The sequence below is a fragment of the Hevea brasiliensis genome, chromosome 8 (genome assembly GCF_030052815.1).
Source record: "Hevea brasiliensis isolate MT/VB/25A 57/8 chromosome 8, ASM3005281v1, whole genome shotgun sequence".
In the NCBI taxonomy this organism is placed as follows: Eukaryota; Viridiplantae; Streptophyta; class Magnoliopsida; order Malpighiales; family Euphorbiaceae; genus Hevea; species Hevea brasiliensis.
In genome coordinates, this window is record NC_079500.1 from 13,932,174 (window position 1) to 13,949,788 (window position 17,615).

Sequence of the window (17,615 nt, forward strand, 5' to 3'; positions counted from 1 at the left end):
TGATGAGACTCGGACAAAGACTTTTCCGACCTTTAAAAATTTAACCACAGCTACGGGTCTTAAGAACCTAAAACTAAGAATTCTGACCTTCAAAAATGCTGGGGATAAGGTTTATGGATATCCTGTGGCTTAACTGGTAAAACTAGAATTGATTAACTTAACTTTTAATGTAGTAATTTTAAATATATCTATTAATGAGCGATCCACTCTGTTTCGTTTACTTTGGTCTTATTCCATTTCATGACATCTTTGTCGAATTGCTATTTACGTCGGCCTAATAGTTCGGCTATCTTCCTGACGTGTTATTCAGGTCCTCTTTTTAAAGGAGACCTCTAAGTTGCAGCTACCTACGTTTACCCAACCATTTACATACTACAAAGAGTTAGAAAACTGGTTTTCAGAAATGACGGAGATCAATAAAATAAAGCGATCAATAAAAAATTGATTTGAGAGTGACTTTCTTTGGGATTGCTTGTGCAGAAATGGTCTAGATGTAAGAAGAACAAGGAAAATGCGGGAAATAAACGTAGACGCTTAATAAAACAGTAACATGAACTCTTATAACAATATTTTCTCTTGGGTTCTCTTGTACAAAATACCCTTGAAGAAAGTTGCAGATGTATGAAGAACAAAGGAAGTGCAGAAACAAACGTAAATGAGTGTGAACTCTTACCTGTGAGGAGCCAAATATATTGAAATAACTGTGAAGTGGTAAACAGTGATGGCGGATTGATCAGCCTGAGAGTTGATGTCTGTCGTGAAACCGAGAGATGCTTTAGCTAAAAGGTAACCGGGTAAGAACCAGGTGATAGGAAGTTGAGCTTGAGCAGAGGAAAGGAAAGCGAGAGATGATGAGAGTATGACCGGATAATGAACAAACTGGAAATGTAGAGTTCCAATATTCAAAATCTTTTTCAAGAAAACACTCCTGAAAACTAGTTTCAAAAGTATTTTTAATCACTACAAAACAGCAGAGTAACAAACTGAATGAAGTTTCAGAGTTCCTCCACGATAATAGCAGCCTCTTGCCTATATTTTTTTTTGTCCGTCTTCTCTTTTGAACAGTTTTTCATGCAGGTATTTATAGGAATCGGGTGCTCCCCATGAAGGGTCGAGATTCATTTTGAGGAGATGGAGGGTCGGGATTTTGAAGTACATGATCGGATGTTCAGGAATTAAAGAGAATCAAAACGAATGGCTGAGATCGCTTCTCAAAATATTTGTCCTTTTCCTCTTTTAATCCGATGGTCTTGAATCCTTTGTCCGGAACGATCTGGGGGCTGAGAGTGAAAGACGCTGGTATTGTCGTCTTCTCTCTTGATCCAAGGGTTCCGGATTCATCCTTACGAGTGAGATCAACGGTGGGGATTGGGATGTACAGGACTGTCATGACATACCCTGGCACTGTCGGCGTGCGCGATTCTTAGGCGTGCGGTGGAGATCTCGTCTGCCACGCTTTAACTACCTCGGCTCTGATTCTGACGACGGTTATCGGAATTTGTCTTATTCTTTTTGTCTTCCGATCCCTCCCCTAGCTCCTATTCCGATCTCTACTGTGTTTATCCGATCTGGTTCTTTACCTGAATGACACTTAACTGATCCTTTATTCAAAATATTTAACTTATTATGCCGATCTCCAATTAACCGATCTCTGAACATTCGGATATTTGAGAGAAGTGTCAGAACAGCTGTCGAGTCTCACCAATCGATGCGCCGCCTAGAACCTCGCGAGCATTAAATGCTCGGACTAGTATAAATAGGGGAGGGTTAGCCAGTTGTTCTCTCATTCCATTTTCAATCCCCTGCTCACAACTTCGAAGTTCTCTCATTTTCTCCAGTTTCTCCGACGACGATCAGACTCCGGTAAGGGCTTTAATCCTCTTTTAGTTTAAGTTCTTTGTTTTTTCCTTGAAAATGAGCGGTGCCGAAGGTCAGAGAGCGGCGAGCCCTCCTTCCATTCAGTTCTCATGGTCATCGTCTGATGAAGAAGAGGCGGTCGGGCCAAGCACGCAACTTGAACCTCTTAGGGTCCCTGCTCCAGGTCAGGGGCGGGTCGTACCATTAAGGCGTACGCGCCCTTCAGGCAGGGAGAATCTCCCTATAGACGAGCTACGATCGGTTCTTCGAGAATCCGATCTTCGGTCGTTTAGCCAAGAATATAACATTCGGCCCGACTTGTACGAGCTAATCAAGTGCCATGACGACCTTCGTGTCAATCACTTCTTTGAAGAGAACGACATGGTTATGGTGTACGAGGAACAATTAAAGGCCGGCCTTCGGTTCCCCCTGGATGACTTCTACAAGGAGGTCTTAAAATTTCATCGAGCATCCATTGTTCAAATTCACCCCAACTCGTGGCGGATCTTGGTAGCTTTCCGAGGTCTATGCCGAGCTAAGGGAATCAGACCTACGGCTAAAGTGTTCGCCAAGCTGCACCGGCTAACTCACCGAAAGGACGATGACCACTGGTTCTTTCAGGCGAAGCCTAGTTGCGGGCTCTTTTCCGATCTGCCCTCGTCCCTTAAGAACTGGAAGAATCGTTTCTTCATTGTGAGGAGCAAAGATCCGAGCCGCTTTGAGGATTTCCCCCGCAGCTGGTGGTACCAGGGACCCTTGCTTCCGAACCATATTACCCAGATCGAAGAGTAAACTTTGATAGTGATGTATCTGAAGAGTGATGCTGACAATAAAAAGTATACATGTTTGGATTCGGTGACTGCCGAGCTGCACCATTGGACTGTTCAGCTGCTCACCGGCCAAGACCGCGAACTTCCGCTCTCTAACCTCGGCATCGGTATTTTCTATATCTCAATTCTCACGACCTTAGTGATCTCACTAACCTTTTCTTCGTGCAGGTATGGCGGGTGGTGAAGGTCATAGGAAGCGGAAAAAGGAAAGAGAGATCTTCCGTAAAGTAAAGGAGATGAAGCGTTCAGAACGACTCCAAACACCTGGTCGCGAGCCTGGGGAGATACAAAGAGATCCTCCCCAACCTTCGGGTCCCTCGACCACTGAAGCTACCCGATCTCCTCCTAGATCGGAAGAGCAGCCTCAGATTCTTGCAGTTGTCCCAAGCGCGGAAAGGGGACCTACTCAAGCTTCTGGGAGGACCTCCTCTCGGGGCGCTCAGATACTGATCGACTCCTTGAAGGATAACCGAATCATAAGGAGAACCCGGTTTTGCTACAGTCATGGGTTATACTATCTTTTTTCAGGAGGATCGGGACTGGCTATCACAGAGTGGCCTTGATGACATATTGACTCGGACCATGAGCTTAAACGTGGAGTGTCTGGTGAACCAGACCATGATCCGGGAAAGGATTCAGCGCCTGGGTAAGGAGATCGGGAAGAAGAACCAGGAAGTGGATTCCCTCCGATCCGAACTCTCATCGGCTCGGGATTATATATCTCAGGTCGAGGGACGGGCAAAGCTCCATGAAGACCGGTTGGCCGAACAGAACCGTATTTCGGACGAGAGAGGGACGCGCTCTTAAGGAAGTCCAGCGCTCCACGCCAATGCATCCTCTCAGGTCGCTCAACTTATAGAGGAACTCGAGGCGAAGGATAAGGAGCTTAAGGAGAGGGATGAGGAGATGGTGACGGGAATAGCTGAGGCCTATGTGAAGGCTCACAAGGATCTCTTGGCCGCACTCCAGGAGCGTTACCCAGAAGAAGACTTTTCTTGGATGGACGACCTGGCACCCGGGGGCGATGGTGAAGATAGTGAGGATGAAGCCAGGGTGAGAGGGAGAGGAGAGTGATCCAAATGTAGATCAGGCTGGGGGTGATCCCCCAGCCGAATAACTTTGTACAAATTATGACATGAAATGAAATGCCTTTTGTTCAATGAATGATTGTGATCGGAAAATTTTGAACCATTATTTGTCTGAGTATTTGATTGTATGAGCACAGCAGAACAAAAACTAAATGTGATTATTAATCTAAGTATGAGAGATCGGAAAGCACTCTGAACATGAGATCGGTAGGGAAGAAATCTTGAGCGAACTTGACCGAAAAATTTAACTCGAACACTTAAGATCGGAATCGAACCAACACTTTAGCTCTTAAACTTTCGGAAGGAGGTCGGCAATAAAGCGGTAGGAAAAGATCTAGTGCTAGTTCACTCCATTTATCAACAGGGATCGGGAATATTCTTGACAGGTCCGGAAATCCGGCAACGGGTTTGAAGGATCGGTAAATGATTTGAGAGATCGGCTGAGTTTCAAGGGATGCGTAGGACTTATCATTGATTCACGTCTTTGCGAGGAGAGGTCGGAAATGTGACCGCCTACCAAAGAGGGATCGGAAACGTGATTAGCTACTCCGAGGAAACTTAGCACCGGGGATCGGTTTCAAAGTATTTTGGGGATCGGCCAAAATATGGTGTCGACATAGCTCATAGTTTAAAACAGTCGCAAGCCTTAGTAGCTAACTCAATTTAACTCCTGTCATTACTTTGATCGTCCTTTCATACTTAACACTAGGTATGCACTTACTGTCATTCTCATATCAGGAAATTGTATATGAATTGGTGCCTATCAAAATCTCAAATAATTAGGTCTCCTTGCCTCAGTCTATGTTCCTTATATAACGCTCTAGAATAAAAAACACGAGCTAAACTTGAAAAGAAAGAAAAATATTCTCTTATATTCAACTACGCTTGATTGTCCATATAATAATGTTTAACCTATGTTTCTTGGTTTTCCTCTCCAACTTTTATTATCTCCTAGCACAATTGTGTTCTACCTATCAGGTATCATCTGCATGAACCCTTTACCGTACCATTGTCCTTCCTGACATAATATTTTATAATTTATTAACTTTACTTATACTCGACCTATGATTCATATCTATCATCATTTATATTGTGCCCTTAACTTTTGTTGATTCCTGAAAGATTTCTCTCACTAATAAATTCTTCCAACACTAATTCCACCTTTATCTATGGTCATTAATTTGATCCTTGAACTTTCTAGTGATTTATAACCACCCAGACTTGTCACTTTTCGTTCTACCCCTACTATTGTCCTGTCGTTATTGGTTCACTACAAAGTGATTCTGTTGATTACACTAAAAATGTTTGCCTAACATTCATAACGAACCTCTAACTACCTTCTCACTATCTCAAAAGTCTAACCTAAAGAATATGTGTCATTATCTGTAATTCTTTCCACTCATCATACCTATTTGATCCCTTAGACTAACTTTTATTCAACTTACTGCTTACTAACTTCTCTTTCTCTACCTAATTAGGTAGTCCGCAATACCATCGCACATCTTCTAGCATTTACTCATTATTATTGTATTCCATACCTCCATCACTATTCTCACTAATGTGGTCCCATTTTGGGTTTTCCATCCTTGCCAATAATAACGGTTAGCCTACCCTATATCTTAACTTTGTTCCTTCCTTTTTTTTTATGCGCTCTTTAGGTTGTCCTTTCATTTATTTCCTTTGTCTTACCCAAAATAGAACTTGACTATTCTATCCCTGGTTCCATTCTTCTTCCTAACATAATAGCTGTACTTGCTAACTATATCTTTCAGAGTATCTATCGCGTTATCATATGTCTGTGCTACTCAGATTTGGTCCTTTGACCACTCTAGCTAGTACTTCCACTAGCATTTAGATTATATTGCATCTGCAATCAATTGTCCAAACTTTCATTCTGCACTTTCTTTATCCATTGGCCTTCTATGATTTATCTTTGCTAATTTATTACTCTTAACACTATTATAATTAGATTATACTATTGTTTTGAACAATATGAAGTTAGAAAGGAACTCAGGAAATTGCAGTCATACCTTTATCGTATGATTTCTATTCTTATCCTTTAGCTTACATAATACCCTTACTACCTCGAGAACTGATTCTGCAGTAATTTTATTTATTTGTTATTGTTATTATTATTATTATTATTATTATTATTATTATTATTATTATTATTATTATTATTATTATTATTATTATTATTATTATTATTATTTTCCATGTTTATTCAATTAGCCAAAACTTAAGATTCCGGGCACCCAAACCCGTCATCCAATTCAAAGAATTTACATCCATCATGATCTGATTATATATGATTTCTATAATGGAACTTGTATCCTCTGCAGGATACCCGAGCCAACTACTCTCTACCACACTCTACAGTCCCATCTGGGGCACTATTTTGTTGGTCACCATTATTAGTAATAACCTTCGATCCCTTCTGAAAAGATAGGACTATACCCTAACTTGCTGCAACAAAGGTACTACATTTACCACCTTGCCCAAAACCATGTCAAACTAATGTCTCTCTTATCATATCATAGCTCTGTAAATCATCAATTCATAGTTTCGACCTTCTCTAGGTAGTAGGGTTGTACTTTATTCCATACTGATACACACAAGGTATACTATTCTCACTAAGCTCTAAGCAAAATGTTTGTCATACTGCAAAAACCATCCAAATTCCATACCGAAGACTAGATAGTCTCACTCTATAGGTGTCACCTTTACTTTGCAACTAATCCGAAACCTCTGGTCTGATGGCAACTCTTACTGTAACTCTAGCTCATGCTAGGGTAACTAAGTCACTAACTCTAGTTATCACCCAACTGTGACCTTTCAATATTCTAACTCTAGACTCGTAACCAGGAGTTCCCAACTCCTCTGCAGATATAAAACTCTGTTTCGGCATAACTGTACCAAAACAGAGGCCATCCGCAAACACCCTCATTATGGAGTACCACGGGGATGCACGCAGCTCTACACAATAATCTCATGTTTCAGATGTCTGCGACTACAGAGCAGACATCGAGAACATTGTATAGTTACTATGATACATCCCGACAGACTAGGTCTCCCAATTTCTTATATCTCTTGAATTTTCTATTATCATAAACTTATTCTGATTGGGTCATCCACTGATGACTGCCAGCAGTGGTATCCTCATCCTTATCTAGGGCACTGTACTTTCAAGACTCACCTTTATGTAGTCGTGCCTTACACAAAATGGGCACACCATTTAAACCCATACAAACAGAAACATAGCATTTCTTGGAGTACGTATCCTCATGATGGACCTCACATGTCTACTAACTCTATTTCACATTTCTATGTACTCCACGAAAATCAAGACACTAATTCAGGCACTTTTATATTTCCCGAGGTATAACGCAGAATCTAGAAGCAAAGAATTACAGAAAAAGACAAAATAGAATCCTATACTCCGCATGTAACATCCTAACAAGACTCCTTTTACACTCCCAAGTATAGCATTTCCAATGAATCTAGAGCCTAAGCTCTGATACCAACTTTGTCACGACCCAACCTATGGGCCAGACCGGCACTAGGACCTGGGCTAGCCTAAAGCCCCCGAGGCCCGTAGTAAGCCTAACTATTCCTCAACCCATGAGTAGGCCCATAATTTAGGCCCAATATGCATATAAAATAATTTAAATTAAACTGTTATAATTTCATTTCGGGCCAACTTAACCCAGTAATTATCAAAAACTAAAATTATGGGAGCCCAGCTCAACCCTGTTACATCATTTACAAACTATTTAAAACTCATAAAAATTTTTCATTTATTAATACAAAAACTTAAATTCACACAGTCCCTGACAGGATTAATGCTACTACTAGTACATGCGGAGTTCTAAACTACAAATTAGATAATAATAATACAATTAAGTAATCTTTTCATAACCTATGAGGAAAGGGACAAGTTATTCTGAAAAATGTCTCCTCCTGTAGCCTGAAAAAATATGGTGAACAGGAGTGAGCGTTCGACTCAAAGAGTAAAATATCAATTTTAACCATAATCTCTATAACTATCTAAAGCTAATGCACTCTGTAGAGTGAAATGCAACATCAGCAATATTTTCACATCATAACAACAAAAAGGTAATTTGGAACACTCACACACCCAGTAATGTCAAATCATAAATATATGGGAGTTGATCCCCTATACAGCTCTCTTAAATCCAACCTGTGCCAGCGAAGAACTCAAGCCGGACTTTCGCTTAATAAACCAAATCAGGGTCCCAGCGAAGAACTCAAGCCGTGTCTACCCCGAAGGACCGGGTCCCAGCGAAGATCTCAAGCCGTGTCTACCCGTCCTATCCATAGCCAACACCACATCACACGCACACCAACGCACGCACACTGCTCCAAATTACCACAACAATATCCATGGCACTTTAACAGTTATGAATGCAACATAAATCGTGCCTAGAGTTTAACTACATAGATATATGCATATAAGTGATGCATGGGCATGCTTGAACATATAATAATATCAAAATTACAATTAAAATTAATATTTTACTCATAGTACACCGATGATTATTGTGGCTGCTGGATGCAGGAAAATAGCTGATCTCGATCACCTAATAATTAAATTATAAATTTATTAGTACTAAGTTAAGATAAAACTCTAAAGAGGCAATAGACAGCCTAATTCATGTCGAAAATCCGGCAGAGTTTCCCCTATACCTGGAACCTACCCAACCTGCAAAAAGGCTCAAATAACACTTCTAAATTCAACTCATATCTCATTATCATTATATGGCCCCTCCTGGGCCCTCCAAACCAAGCAATACTCAAAACCTTAAAAATTATGTTTTAGTCCCTATAATTGACATTTTGTAAAAATCTACTCAAACAAGCTCTAAAAATTCTAAAATTTTGTCCCGCGGTCCTTAATAATATTATAAGGCTATTGCAAAATGAATTGTAATTTTCTAATCACCCATGAATATTTTATTCAAGAATATTACTCAATTTCATAAGTTTCCAACAGCTAACATATTCTTAATTCAACCCCATTCAATATTCACATATTTAAACCTCCATCCTCAAGCTTCAACCAATTATATAAAATTTAAATATCTTAATTTCAGATAATCTTATATGCCCATATGCTAAAAATCTAACTAAAATCCATCTATATTTTTCAAAAATATTCTACAATCACTCAAAAATTCAACAAACACCATAGAATATCTACAAATAATTTTACTTTCATCATATATTTTTCTTAGAATTTTTCTCAAATTTTTTTTGTTTAAGAAACACTGCATTTATGCTCAACAGATAGAGAAATAATGAAAATAGTCTTATCCGAAGTTTATCTGTGTCTCAAAAATTTCAAAAATTTATGAGGAAGCCTTTGGAAGTTGAATCATTTCCAAAGCCCACTGGAGCCACCGCCGGAACCACCGCGCACGGTGGCCGGCCGCCGGTCGCTAGCGACATTTGCCAGATCTGATCATACCATTATGTTCATCTCCTCTTCCTCAATCCATATGTGGTCTCGAATCGTCGATCCAACGGTCGGATCGTCCTAGATCTGACGAAAAAGCTTGAAAAACCTGAAACTTCTCTCCTCCATATCTCACTCATCCGACCTCCATTTGCTACAAAATTGGTATCAAAAGAAAGCTCTCGGAACAAGCTTTCCAACGCCACCTGAATCGCCTCGATCGGACGTCGGATGAAGCTGGAATCGCGCCGGAAAGCCGCTGCCCACTGTGCGCGCGTTTTCTCTCTCTTCTCCCTCTCTTGCCGCCGTTTCTGGTGGTTCTGGCCATCGCTGGAGGGTTGCCGGTGTCGCCCAAGGTGGGGGGGCCGCCTCGCCTGCCGGCCATGGCGGTTGGAGGCTTGCCGGCCGGAAGAAAAAGGGAGAGGGAATGAGAGTGACGGGAGGGAGAGTTTTAAGGGGCGGGGCTGCTGATTTTCTGATTTTTTTTTTTTTTGAGTTGTTACAAAATCGGTCCCTAAAAAAATTCTTTTATTAATAATTTATACTAATTTTATTTATTTAAAATATAAAAAGAGTAACCTCCAAATCATGAAGAGACAGAAAATTAAAAGAGAGATGGGATATCAGCATTTCACCCATAGACGCTTATCAAGAAAAAAAAAAAATCCGCCATTGGCATCTCTTGACACCTCTTCACTTTGATGAAGAAAGTGAAGAAATCAAGTGCATGGCCTGTGAAAGACTAATTATTGCTATTGAACCGTCTCATGGTTGCCTTTCATGCAAATATTTCCTCCATGACCAATGCCTCAATCTAACTCGCTGGTGTCACCACACATCTCACAATTCTCACCCACTAACCCTCCTTCCTATCCCAACATACTCTATGGGTCCTATTCATACGATGCATGTGGGGTTCCTAGAAGCTCCTTCAGCTTTAGCTGTGCTCCATGTGAGTTTGATTTGCATACCCATTGTGCCAATTTACCTAGCACAGTCATTATCGATGCACACCCTCATGAGCTTAAACTCACCTTTGATATTCCTTATGGTGGGAATGGGAACACTTCCATTGTGTGTGATGAGTGCGGTGGAGTGGACAAGAGTTTTTGGACCTACAAATGTGTTGATTGTGCGTTTGATTAGCATTTGAACTGTGTGAAGACTGATCAAGGGACAGGATTAAATCAAAACCAGCTAGAGACACAGGAAATGGTGGGTGGGCAACCAAAAAGAGCTAATGATGCATTGGATCCAATTAGGCAAGCAGCAAATCAGATGATGGAAGATCAGCTTGAGATGATGAGATTGCAAAATCAGTTGAACAGAACCAGATTGATGGCATCCGTAATTCTAATGACGTGGGCATGGCGTTGACTTGATTACGTCAACTAAATTTCAATATAGTCATCTTTGTTTGTCTTTGTTTAGTTTGCATGACTTCCAACAAATTAAACGTCAAACAAGGCTGTAAAAAGACATAAAAAGGGCAATAAGCTGCGCTCAAAGTATTCCCTTAACCATGCTGGCTAACCTGCAAAATAATAATAATAATAAACACCCTAGCCCAACTGACTTAACTGACTTAAATAACTTTCATCCTTAAATCACCTGATCCAAAATGGTTAATCAAGTTATTTAGTAGCTAGGACTAAGGATTACATTAACCCTTTATCTTCTTCTTGCTCCAGTGAATACTAAATAAAATTTCTAAGCAAAGTTATGTATGCAATTCCTAATGTATTAGCTCTGGCAATGCGGATTCTTCCTATCAAAGAAATGCTTTCTTGACAAGCAATCAATTGAACATCTATCTCACACTCTGATTGTAAATGATTTATCCCACATAATCCTTGGCTCTGCTGAAACCAGTCCGCATTCATTTTGCATCCTTGCAATTGAAGGACCTGCCGCCCAAGATAGTAAAAACTTGCAATTCAAACGAAAATTGTACCAAATCTCAATGCTGATATGAGCAAAACAAATGTTTTGAAAATTTATAAAGATTTAACATTAGTCTCACTCTTTAACATTAGTCTCACCTTAGAAACATAGGTTTGCACACTTCCCTGTAAGCGAGAATTGAGGACAAGAAACATATCTTCCTATCATCCATTCCATTTGGAGAGGAAAATGACATGTTCTTTGGCGATTATTAGCGAGTGAGAGTATTTATGTCAAGAGAGAAATCATATCCACCGCCCAGCGCTTTAAAAGTAACCTGAGGTGGTTGTTCATCGCCATGTTTCAGTCTTTTAAGGGGAGGCTCCTCCTCCTCCTCTAGATGGATACAACACTTAACTATCCCATTGTAACTGCGTCGTTTTTTAATATCTTCAACAAAAAATTGAAAGACCATGCTATTCTGTATGAAATTAAGAGAAGAACGCCAAAAGAAGATGTGTTCTGAATGAACAACCATTCTATCTGTCCTATCGTAACCAACAAGAAAATTCTTTTCATCCCAATAGTGATCAAATTGATATTGGCTATGTCCAGACTCGTTTATGAAATGGACTGTGCATCCAATTCTTTGGAAATGATAAGGATGACAAACTTTGGGATCAAAAACAGCACAAAATGTGAAACAGGTAGATTTCCCCTGCTCCAGTTGTCTAAATGACAAAAAGAAAGAAGATCCAGAGTCATTCTGATACTTGATCCATTGTGGCACTTCACTTCCAGGGAAACATAACGCCTGTGCTACATGAAAATCTTGTTACACATTTACCATATATTATGATAAACTCTACCAACAATATGAAAAAAAATAAAAAAAATAAAAAATAAAACACTAAAAGGTCTTATGATACAGAGAAAGAAAGAGAGATATACCACTTCCCTCTGCCAAGGAGTTGCCAATAAATGGTCCACAATTTTACTACATTCATCCCCATCCAAATTGATGCAGTTGCCAAATTGTAAAGCTTTAATACTCTGGAGTTGGAATAAACAGGATGCTGATTCAAGACAAGTGCAATTATTTGCAGATAATATGCTGAGAGATGGAAGCTCTGGCAAATATTTTAGTCTCATGCAATCACTTAATTCAAGTTGAACTAGTCTTGAAAGTTTTTTGATGGTATCTGGTATTGTCTCGAAATTATTTCCACCAATGTACAATTCTTTCAATGACACTATATGGCAAAGAGTGCTAGGAAATTCTAGCAGGCCACAAAAATCTAGATTAGCCACCCCTAGAAGAGGAAACCCTGTCAAAGATGGTAGTCTTTTTATACGAGCAGATGCCGTGTACGCCCCAAAGATTCTAAATTCCCAAAGCTCTCTGGCGGTACATGCAGAACTACGTGATCGAAATGTCAACCACGTAAGTTGTTTCAGATTGCCAAAGCTGTCCGGTAATTCTTTTATACGATTACCATATGCCCAAGCACCTTTAGAGATTCTAAATTACCAATGTTTTCAGCGGACCTGCAGATTTACACAATTGCCAAGAAATAAGGTGCAAGATTTTGCAGATCGCAAATGCTACAGTAATTCTTTTATACCGATACCAATGGCATAAAGATTCTCTAGAGACTTTAAATTCCCAGTTTCTTTGCGGACCAAGGAGATTCACGCATCTCTCAACTGATAATGTCGCAAGTTTTTTCAGATTGCAAATGCTGTCTGGTAATTCTTTTATAGCAGAGCCATCTGCTAAAAGCCTCTCTAGAGATTCTAAATTCCCCAAGTTCTCCGGAAGTTCCTTTAGGTTCCCACAGCGACCGATACGAAATTCTCTGAGAGATTTGAGATTGCAAATGCTGTCTGGAAGACTTTCAAGCCCCGTCGACCAACCCAAATCCAACAAATAAAGATGAGAGAGACCCCCAATTGATGAGGGCACTTGCTCTATTGCATTTCTACCCATATTTAAACCCCTTATATCACATGGAACCACTGGAAACTCTATGATTTTTGGGCAATCCTGTACGAAAAGAACCTCAAGACTTTTCAAATGAAGCAAGCTCGGTAAATCGCAAAGACTTGCACAACTTGTTAGACACAGTGAAGTAAGTTTGCTCAAACATTTTATAGATGGGGGAATTTCAACCAAACTTGTACATGTATACAAATCAAGAACCTCAATATTTGGGCATCCAGACAAGTCTGGAATTCTGATTAGATCCTTAGAGAAGCTGAGGTTAACATATTTCAAATTTCCAAGATGCTGTAATGAAAATGTGAAGATACGCATATTAGGGAGATGGACCAAATTGAACACTTTGAAAGTATATGAAGAAGTATAGAAGACTACCTGAACTCCATTCCAAAGTTCCCTAATTTTGCTATTAGTCAGGCAAAGATCAACAAGATTCTCAGCACATGAACTCAATGGCACATATTTCAAAGGGCATTGATACCGGTCACGATAACCTTAGCTCATCCGGAAGAAATTTGAGTCCTTCCGAGAAGTTTACTCTGTTTGGTAGTCTTGAGCAGAGAGAACTTGAGAAACTTGAGATTGTACGTTCTCTCAAAGACCGTAGGACTTAGTTCCACCTCTCTGATATTGGACATGTCCAGCGATATACCTTTATTTGCTCCAGTCCCCTGCTTAAAACAACCAAAGAGTAAATTAGATTCAAATATATGAAAAAGGTGCACACTAGATATTATAGGCATTTCATGCCAATGTCAAAAGAAAGGGAAAAAGGGAAAAAGAGTAAATTCTCAAAGAACTTGAAAAATATATCCAAGTATTTCATTCTTGCCTCAGCTCTTGTCAACAGGTAATATATATCCTTAGGATGCCACAGTCTGCTACGTTGTCCAATCTGTTTTTCCTCGCAAGTAATATCCTTGCCCATTTGTTGCAGCAAGTCATGAATATGTAACTTGTTATTTGCAATAGAAATAAGAGACATATCAGCTAGACGACTGATTCCAATTATTGAGCCAGGGGTACCCAGTATATTTTCAACACGAACTTTATCTTTCCCTTCGAAGAAGCACACTATGTCAAGAAAAATTTCCTTGTCATGTGCAGATAGAGCATCATAACTTAGTCTCAATATTCTCTGAACTTTTTCATCAGATGTACCTTCCAATTTTTCTAATTCATCTGCCCATTCTTTCACACTTCTACTATATAAATTGGAACCCAAAACTTTAATGGCTAATGGATTGCCTTGAGCATATTTAACTGCCTTCTTTGAAAACACCATATATTCTTTTCCTACATTATCTTGTTTGAAGGCATGGAAGCCAAAAAGCCAAGAAGCTTCACAGTCATTCAATTTCTCAACTTCATATATCTGAGCCTCCATGTTCCTAAGCAGCTGTTTATCTCTGCTTGTTATAATGAATTTACTCCCTGGACCGTACATAGCTGGATTTCCCATGGAACGTTCTATTTGATCTGAATCACTCACATCATCAAGAGCAAAGAGAACTTTTTCTCGTGACAACCGTCTCCTGGTGGACAGACCTAAATTACAAGTTTCCCTTCCTAATACTTGAAAAAGGATTTCCTTTAAATCTGACATCCGTCCGCACTTTTCAAACTTTTCACGACATTTGCAAAGCATCGCCTATTGAATTGACCGAAAATCGATCAAATAATTTTTCAGCAATGGTGGTTTTTCCTATACCACCCATCCCCAAATTCCTAAAACACGCATGGACTCGGGCATAATAAGGATTCAGCATCCTTGACACGGGAATCAATTCCTACTAACCCTTTATCATAAGAATCACTTGGAACCCCATCATTTAATTTTTCTGAAATGTGTTTGACAATTTCCTTAATTAGCTCGGAGTCAGGCCTGGACAATTATGAAATGCAAAATGATCAACCACAACACATGAAGAAATTAAATGACTAAAAAAGAATCACCACGATTTAAAGGTAAATTTTAGTGTACATTCCATAAATTATAGATGTGTATTCCTATATTAGTGTAGGGGCACATACTTTGTACATTCTAAAATTTGCCTGATTTAAATGTTTTTTCTTTTATATAATATTGTTTTAATTCTTAGGTTATAATGATTGAAGAACATATAATTACTTGCACATACAAATGGCAATGGACAGAGCACCTATAAAAATTATATTACCCAAACCTGATTTTTATTTTTAATATTTAAATTTATTTCAAATTTAATTAAAATTTATTTTAAATTACTTCAACTTCTAATTATTAATAACAACATAACTTCCTAATTCATTTGATTTTATATATTTTAATTAATAATTTATATAAAAAAATATTTTTTTATTGATGTTTTATATAAACAATTAGAAAATAAATAATTAATAATTTACATAAACAATTAGAAAATAAATAAAAAGTAACTTACTTAATGTTATGGGAAACCAACCCTGCCATCCCAGCAATTTCTCTCAAAGCTTGGCACCAGCTCTCCACCTTGTCTAAAGAGTTCTTGAAATCTTCCCTATGCTTAGCAAGTGCAGCTCCAAAGTTACCTGTAAGTTCTTGAACATGGGTTGGATCTACACAGTAGAAAACCGGTAAAACCAATTGTCTCATGTCTTTCTTGCACTCAAGTATCTTCATAAGTTCATCCATACACCAGGGAGAATAAGCATAATTTTCAGAGAAAATGACCACAGAAAGGCGTGATTGTTCAATTATTTCCAAGAGGGAGGATGAGATCTCTTCTCCTCTATCAAGTTTTTCATCCACAAAGGCATTGACTTCGTTTTGGATAAAAGCTTCACGCAAATGGCTGAGAAAACCAAGGCGGACATCGTCACCTCTAAAACTAATGAACACATCGTAATTCTTCGATTGAAGAGGGATCAAGGAAGAAGAAGAAGAAGAAGAAGAAGCCATAATTCCTGATAGAGAGTAACAGGGAAAACAATATATTGTATAAAGGAAAGAAGAAGAGAATATGAGAAATTTAAAAAAGCACCCATTCGGCAGATACCCATTGTTTGGCTTAATCTAAACAACGTTTACTTACCCTTTGTTTGGATTGATCTAAAATATTTCTTATTATTTATTTAATGGTAATTAAAAACTATTTGTAATTATTTATTTAATGCTATTTTAGTGAACTTCAGTGACCGAATGGTCAAAGGAGAGGAAACGCCATAAGAAGGAGACAATCTCTAAGCCATATGATGATCTGTAAGCCATATAACGAAGATAAAAATATTTTTTTATATGACCAATTATGAGAAACAATCAAATAAAGCCCTTAATTAGGAAGTAAAATTTCTTAGAAATTGCAAAAAAAAAAATTTATATATGATTTGCATTACCATGTAGGGGAAGTAATTCACTTAAATAAGACTTTGTAAGTTATACTATCATTTATTAATTTATTTTTTAATTTATTATACTTTAAATTATATTGGGAATATTATCATTTTTTATAATTTAAAATAATTTTATTTTTTAAAAAATTAATTTATATATTAAATATATTTATATCACACTTTTTAAAAAAATAAAATTTTTGAAAATATATTTTTATGCAAGTGTATTTCCCAGTAATTACATCTGTTAATGCTTTAATAAGATATTCCTCTTTGTCTCTCTTATTTAATTTCAGGGCTAAAATGGATGATTTTAATTCTAAGATTTAGAGAGATTAAGATTAAAATGGGTTTCTTTGGTCTCATTTATTTGATATGGTTTTAATCAATTTCAACAGTTAAATTATTCAGTTTTGATAAGAAATCAAAGTAGCCGATACTGGTCCGATTCAAATACAATTTTATTCAATTCAAATATACCTTATTTTAATTTGATTTTTATTTTAAATTTAATTATTTTAATTTTGATTTCAGACCAAACTATGCCCACCTTTAATTACAATGTACTTTCGCTTTTGGTGGCTTACAGTTCATTCGGCGACTTAAGAACTCCAGCCGTATTAATTAATTATGATTTCTCATTAGTTATTATTGTTATTATTTTGCCAAATGCCTAATTCCACTCTTTTATTATAATTTAAATTATTATTATTATTATTATTATTATTATTATTTTTGTTATAGTAAGCATAAAAATTTAAAATTTGTGTGGTAATCTATTGTAATGAACAAAATAAAAGAAAAAATTTCAAAAGAGTAAAATACAATCATTAAGAACTCTCAAATCTTATTGAACTGTGTCATCCGCTATTGTCACAGACCTTACTTTGTATTTTAATTGGGTCATAACGTAAAATTTTCAGATCGGACCACGATTCAAATCCATCAAAACATGTTCAAAAATTCAAGTCATATAATAATAATAATAATAATAATAATAATAATAATAATAATATTATTATTATTATTATTATTATTATTATTATTATTATTGAGTTAAAGAACTCTAACATTTAATTGCAGTAGATTAATCTTTTAGAATATCAATTAATCTTACTTTTAAAAGT

The 17,615-nt window shown here is 37.7% G+C and overlaps 1 protein-coding gene and 1 pseudogene across 1 annotated transcript; one reads left to right on the top strand and one right to left on the bottom strand.

Moving 5' to 3' along the window:
- The first annotated feature begins 9,146 nt into the window (after positions 1 to 9,146).
- LOC131182057 (protein VACUOLELESS GAMETOPHYTES-like) lies at positions 9,147 to 10,628 on the top strand (annotated as a pseudogene).
- Positions 10,629 to 10,749: 121 nt separating this feature from the next.
- LOC110660907 (disease resistance protein RPV1-like) lies at positions 10,750 to 16,265 on the bottom strand. Its single transcript, XM_058150687.1, has 9 exons — positions 15,561 to 16,265; positions 14,875 to 15,022; positions 13,970 to 14,788; positions 13,676 to 13,808; positions 13,513 to 13,631; positions 12,761 to 13,425; positions 12,087 to 12,657; positions 11,294 to 11,949; positions 10,750 to 11,158 (listed from the first exon to the last, which is right to left on the bottom strand). The coding sequence occupies exons 1-8, from the start codon at positions 16,055 to 16,057 to the stop codon at positions 11,407 to 11,409; spliced, it is 3,495 nt and encodes a 1,164-aa protein (XP_058006670.1). The 5' UTR covers positions 16,058 to 16,265; the 3' UTR covers positions 10,750 to 11,158; positions 11,294 to 11,406.
- Between the last annotated feature and the right edge of the window lie 1,350 nt (positions 16,266 to 17,615).

Coding starts and splice junctions, on each gene's coding strand:
- LOC110660907 (XM_058150687.1), bottom strand. CDS start 16,057: ATGGCTTCTTCTTCTTCTTCTTCTTCTTCCTTGATCCCTCTTCAATCG. Junction 15,023..15,560: donor TTGGTTTCCCATAACATTAA/GTAAGTTACTTT, acceptor ATAATTGTCCAG/GCCTGACTCCGAGCTAATTA. Junction 13,426..13,512: donor AACTTTGGAATGGAGTTCAG/GTAGTCTTCTAT, acceptor TTTTCATTACAG/CATCTTGGAAATTTGAAATA.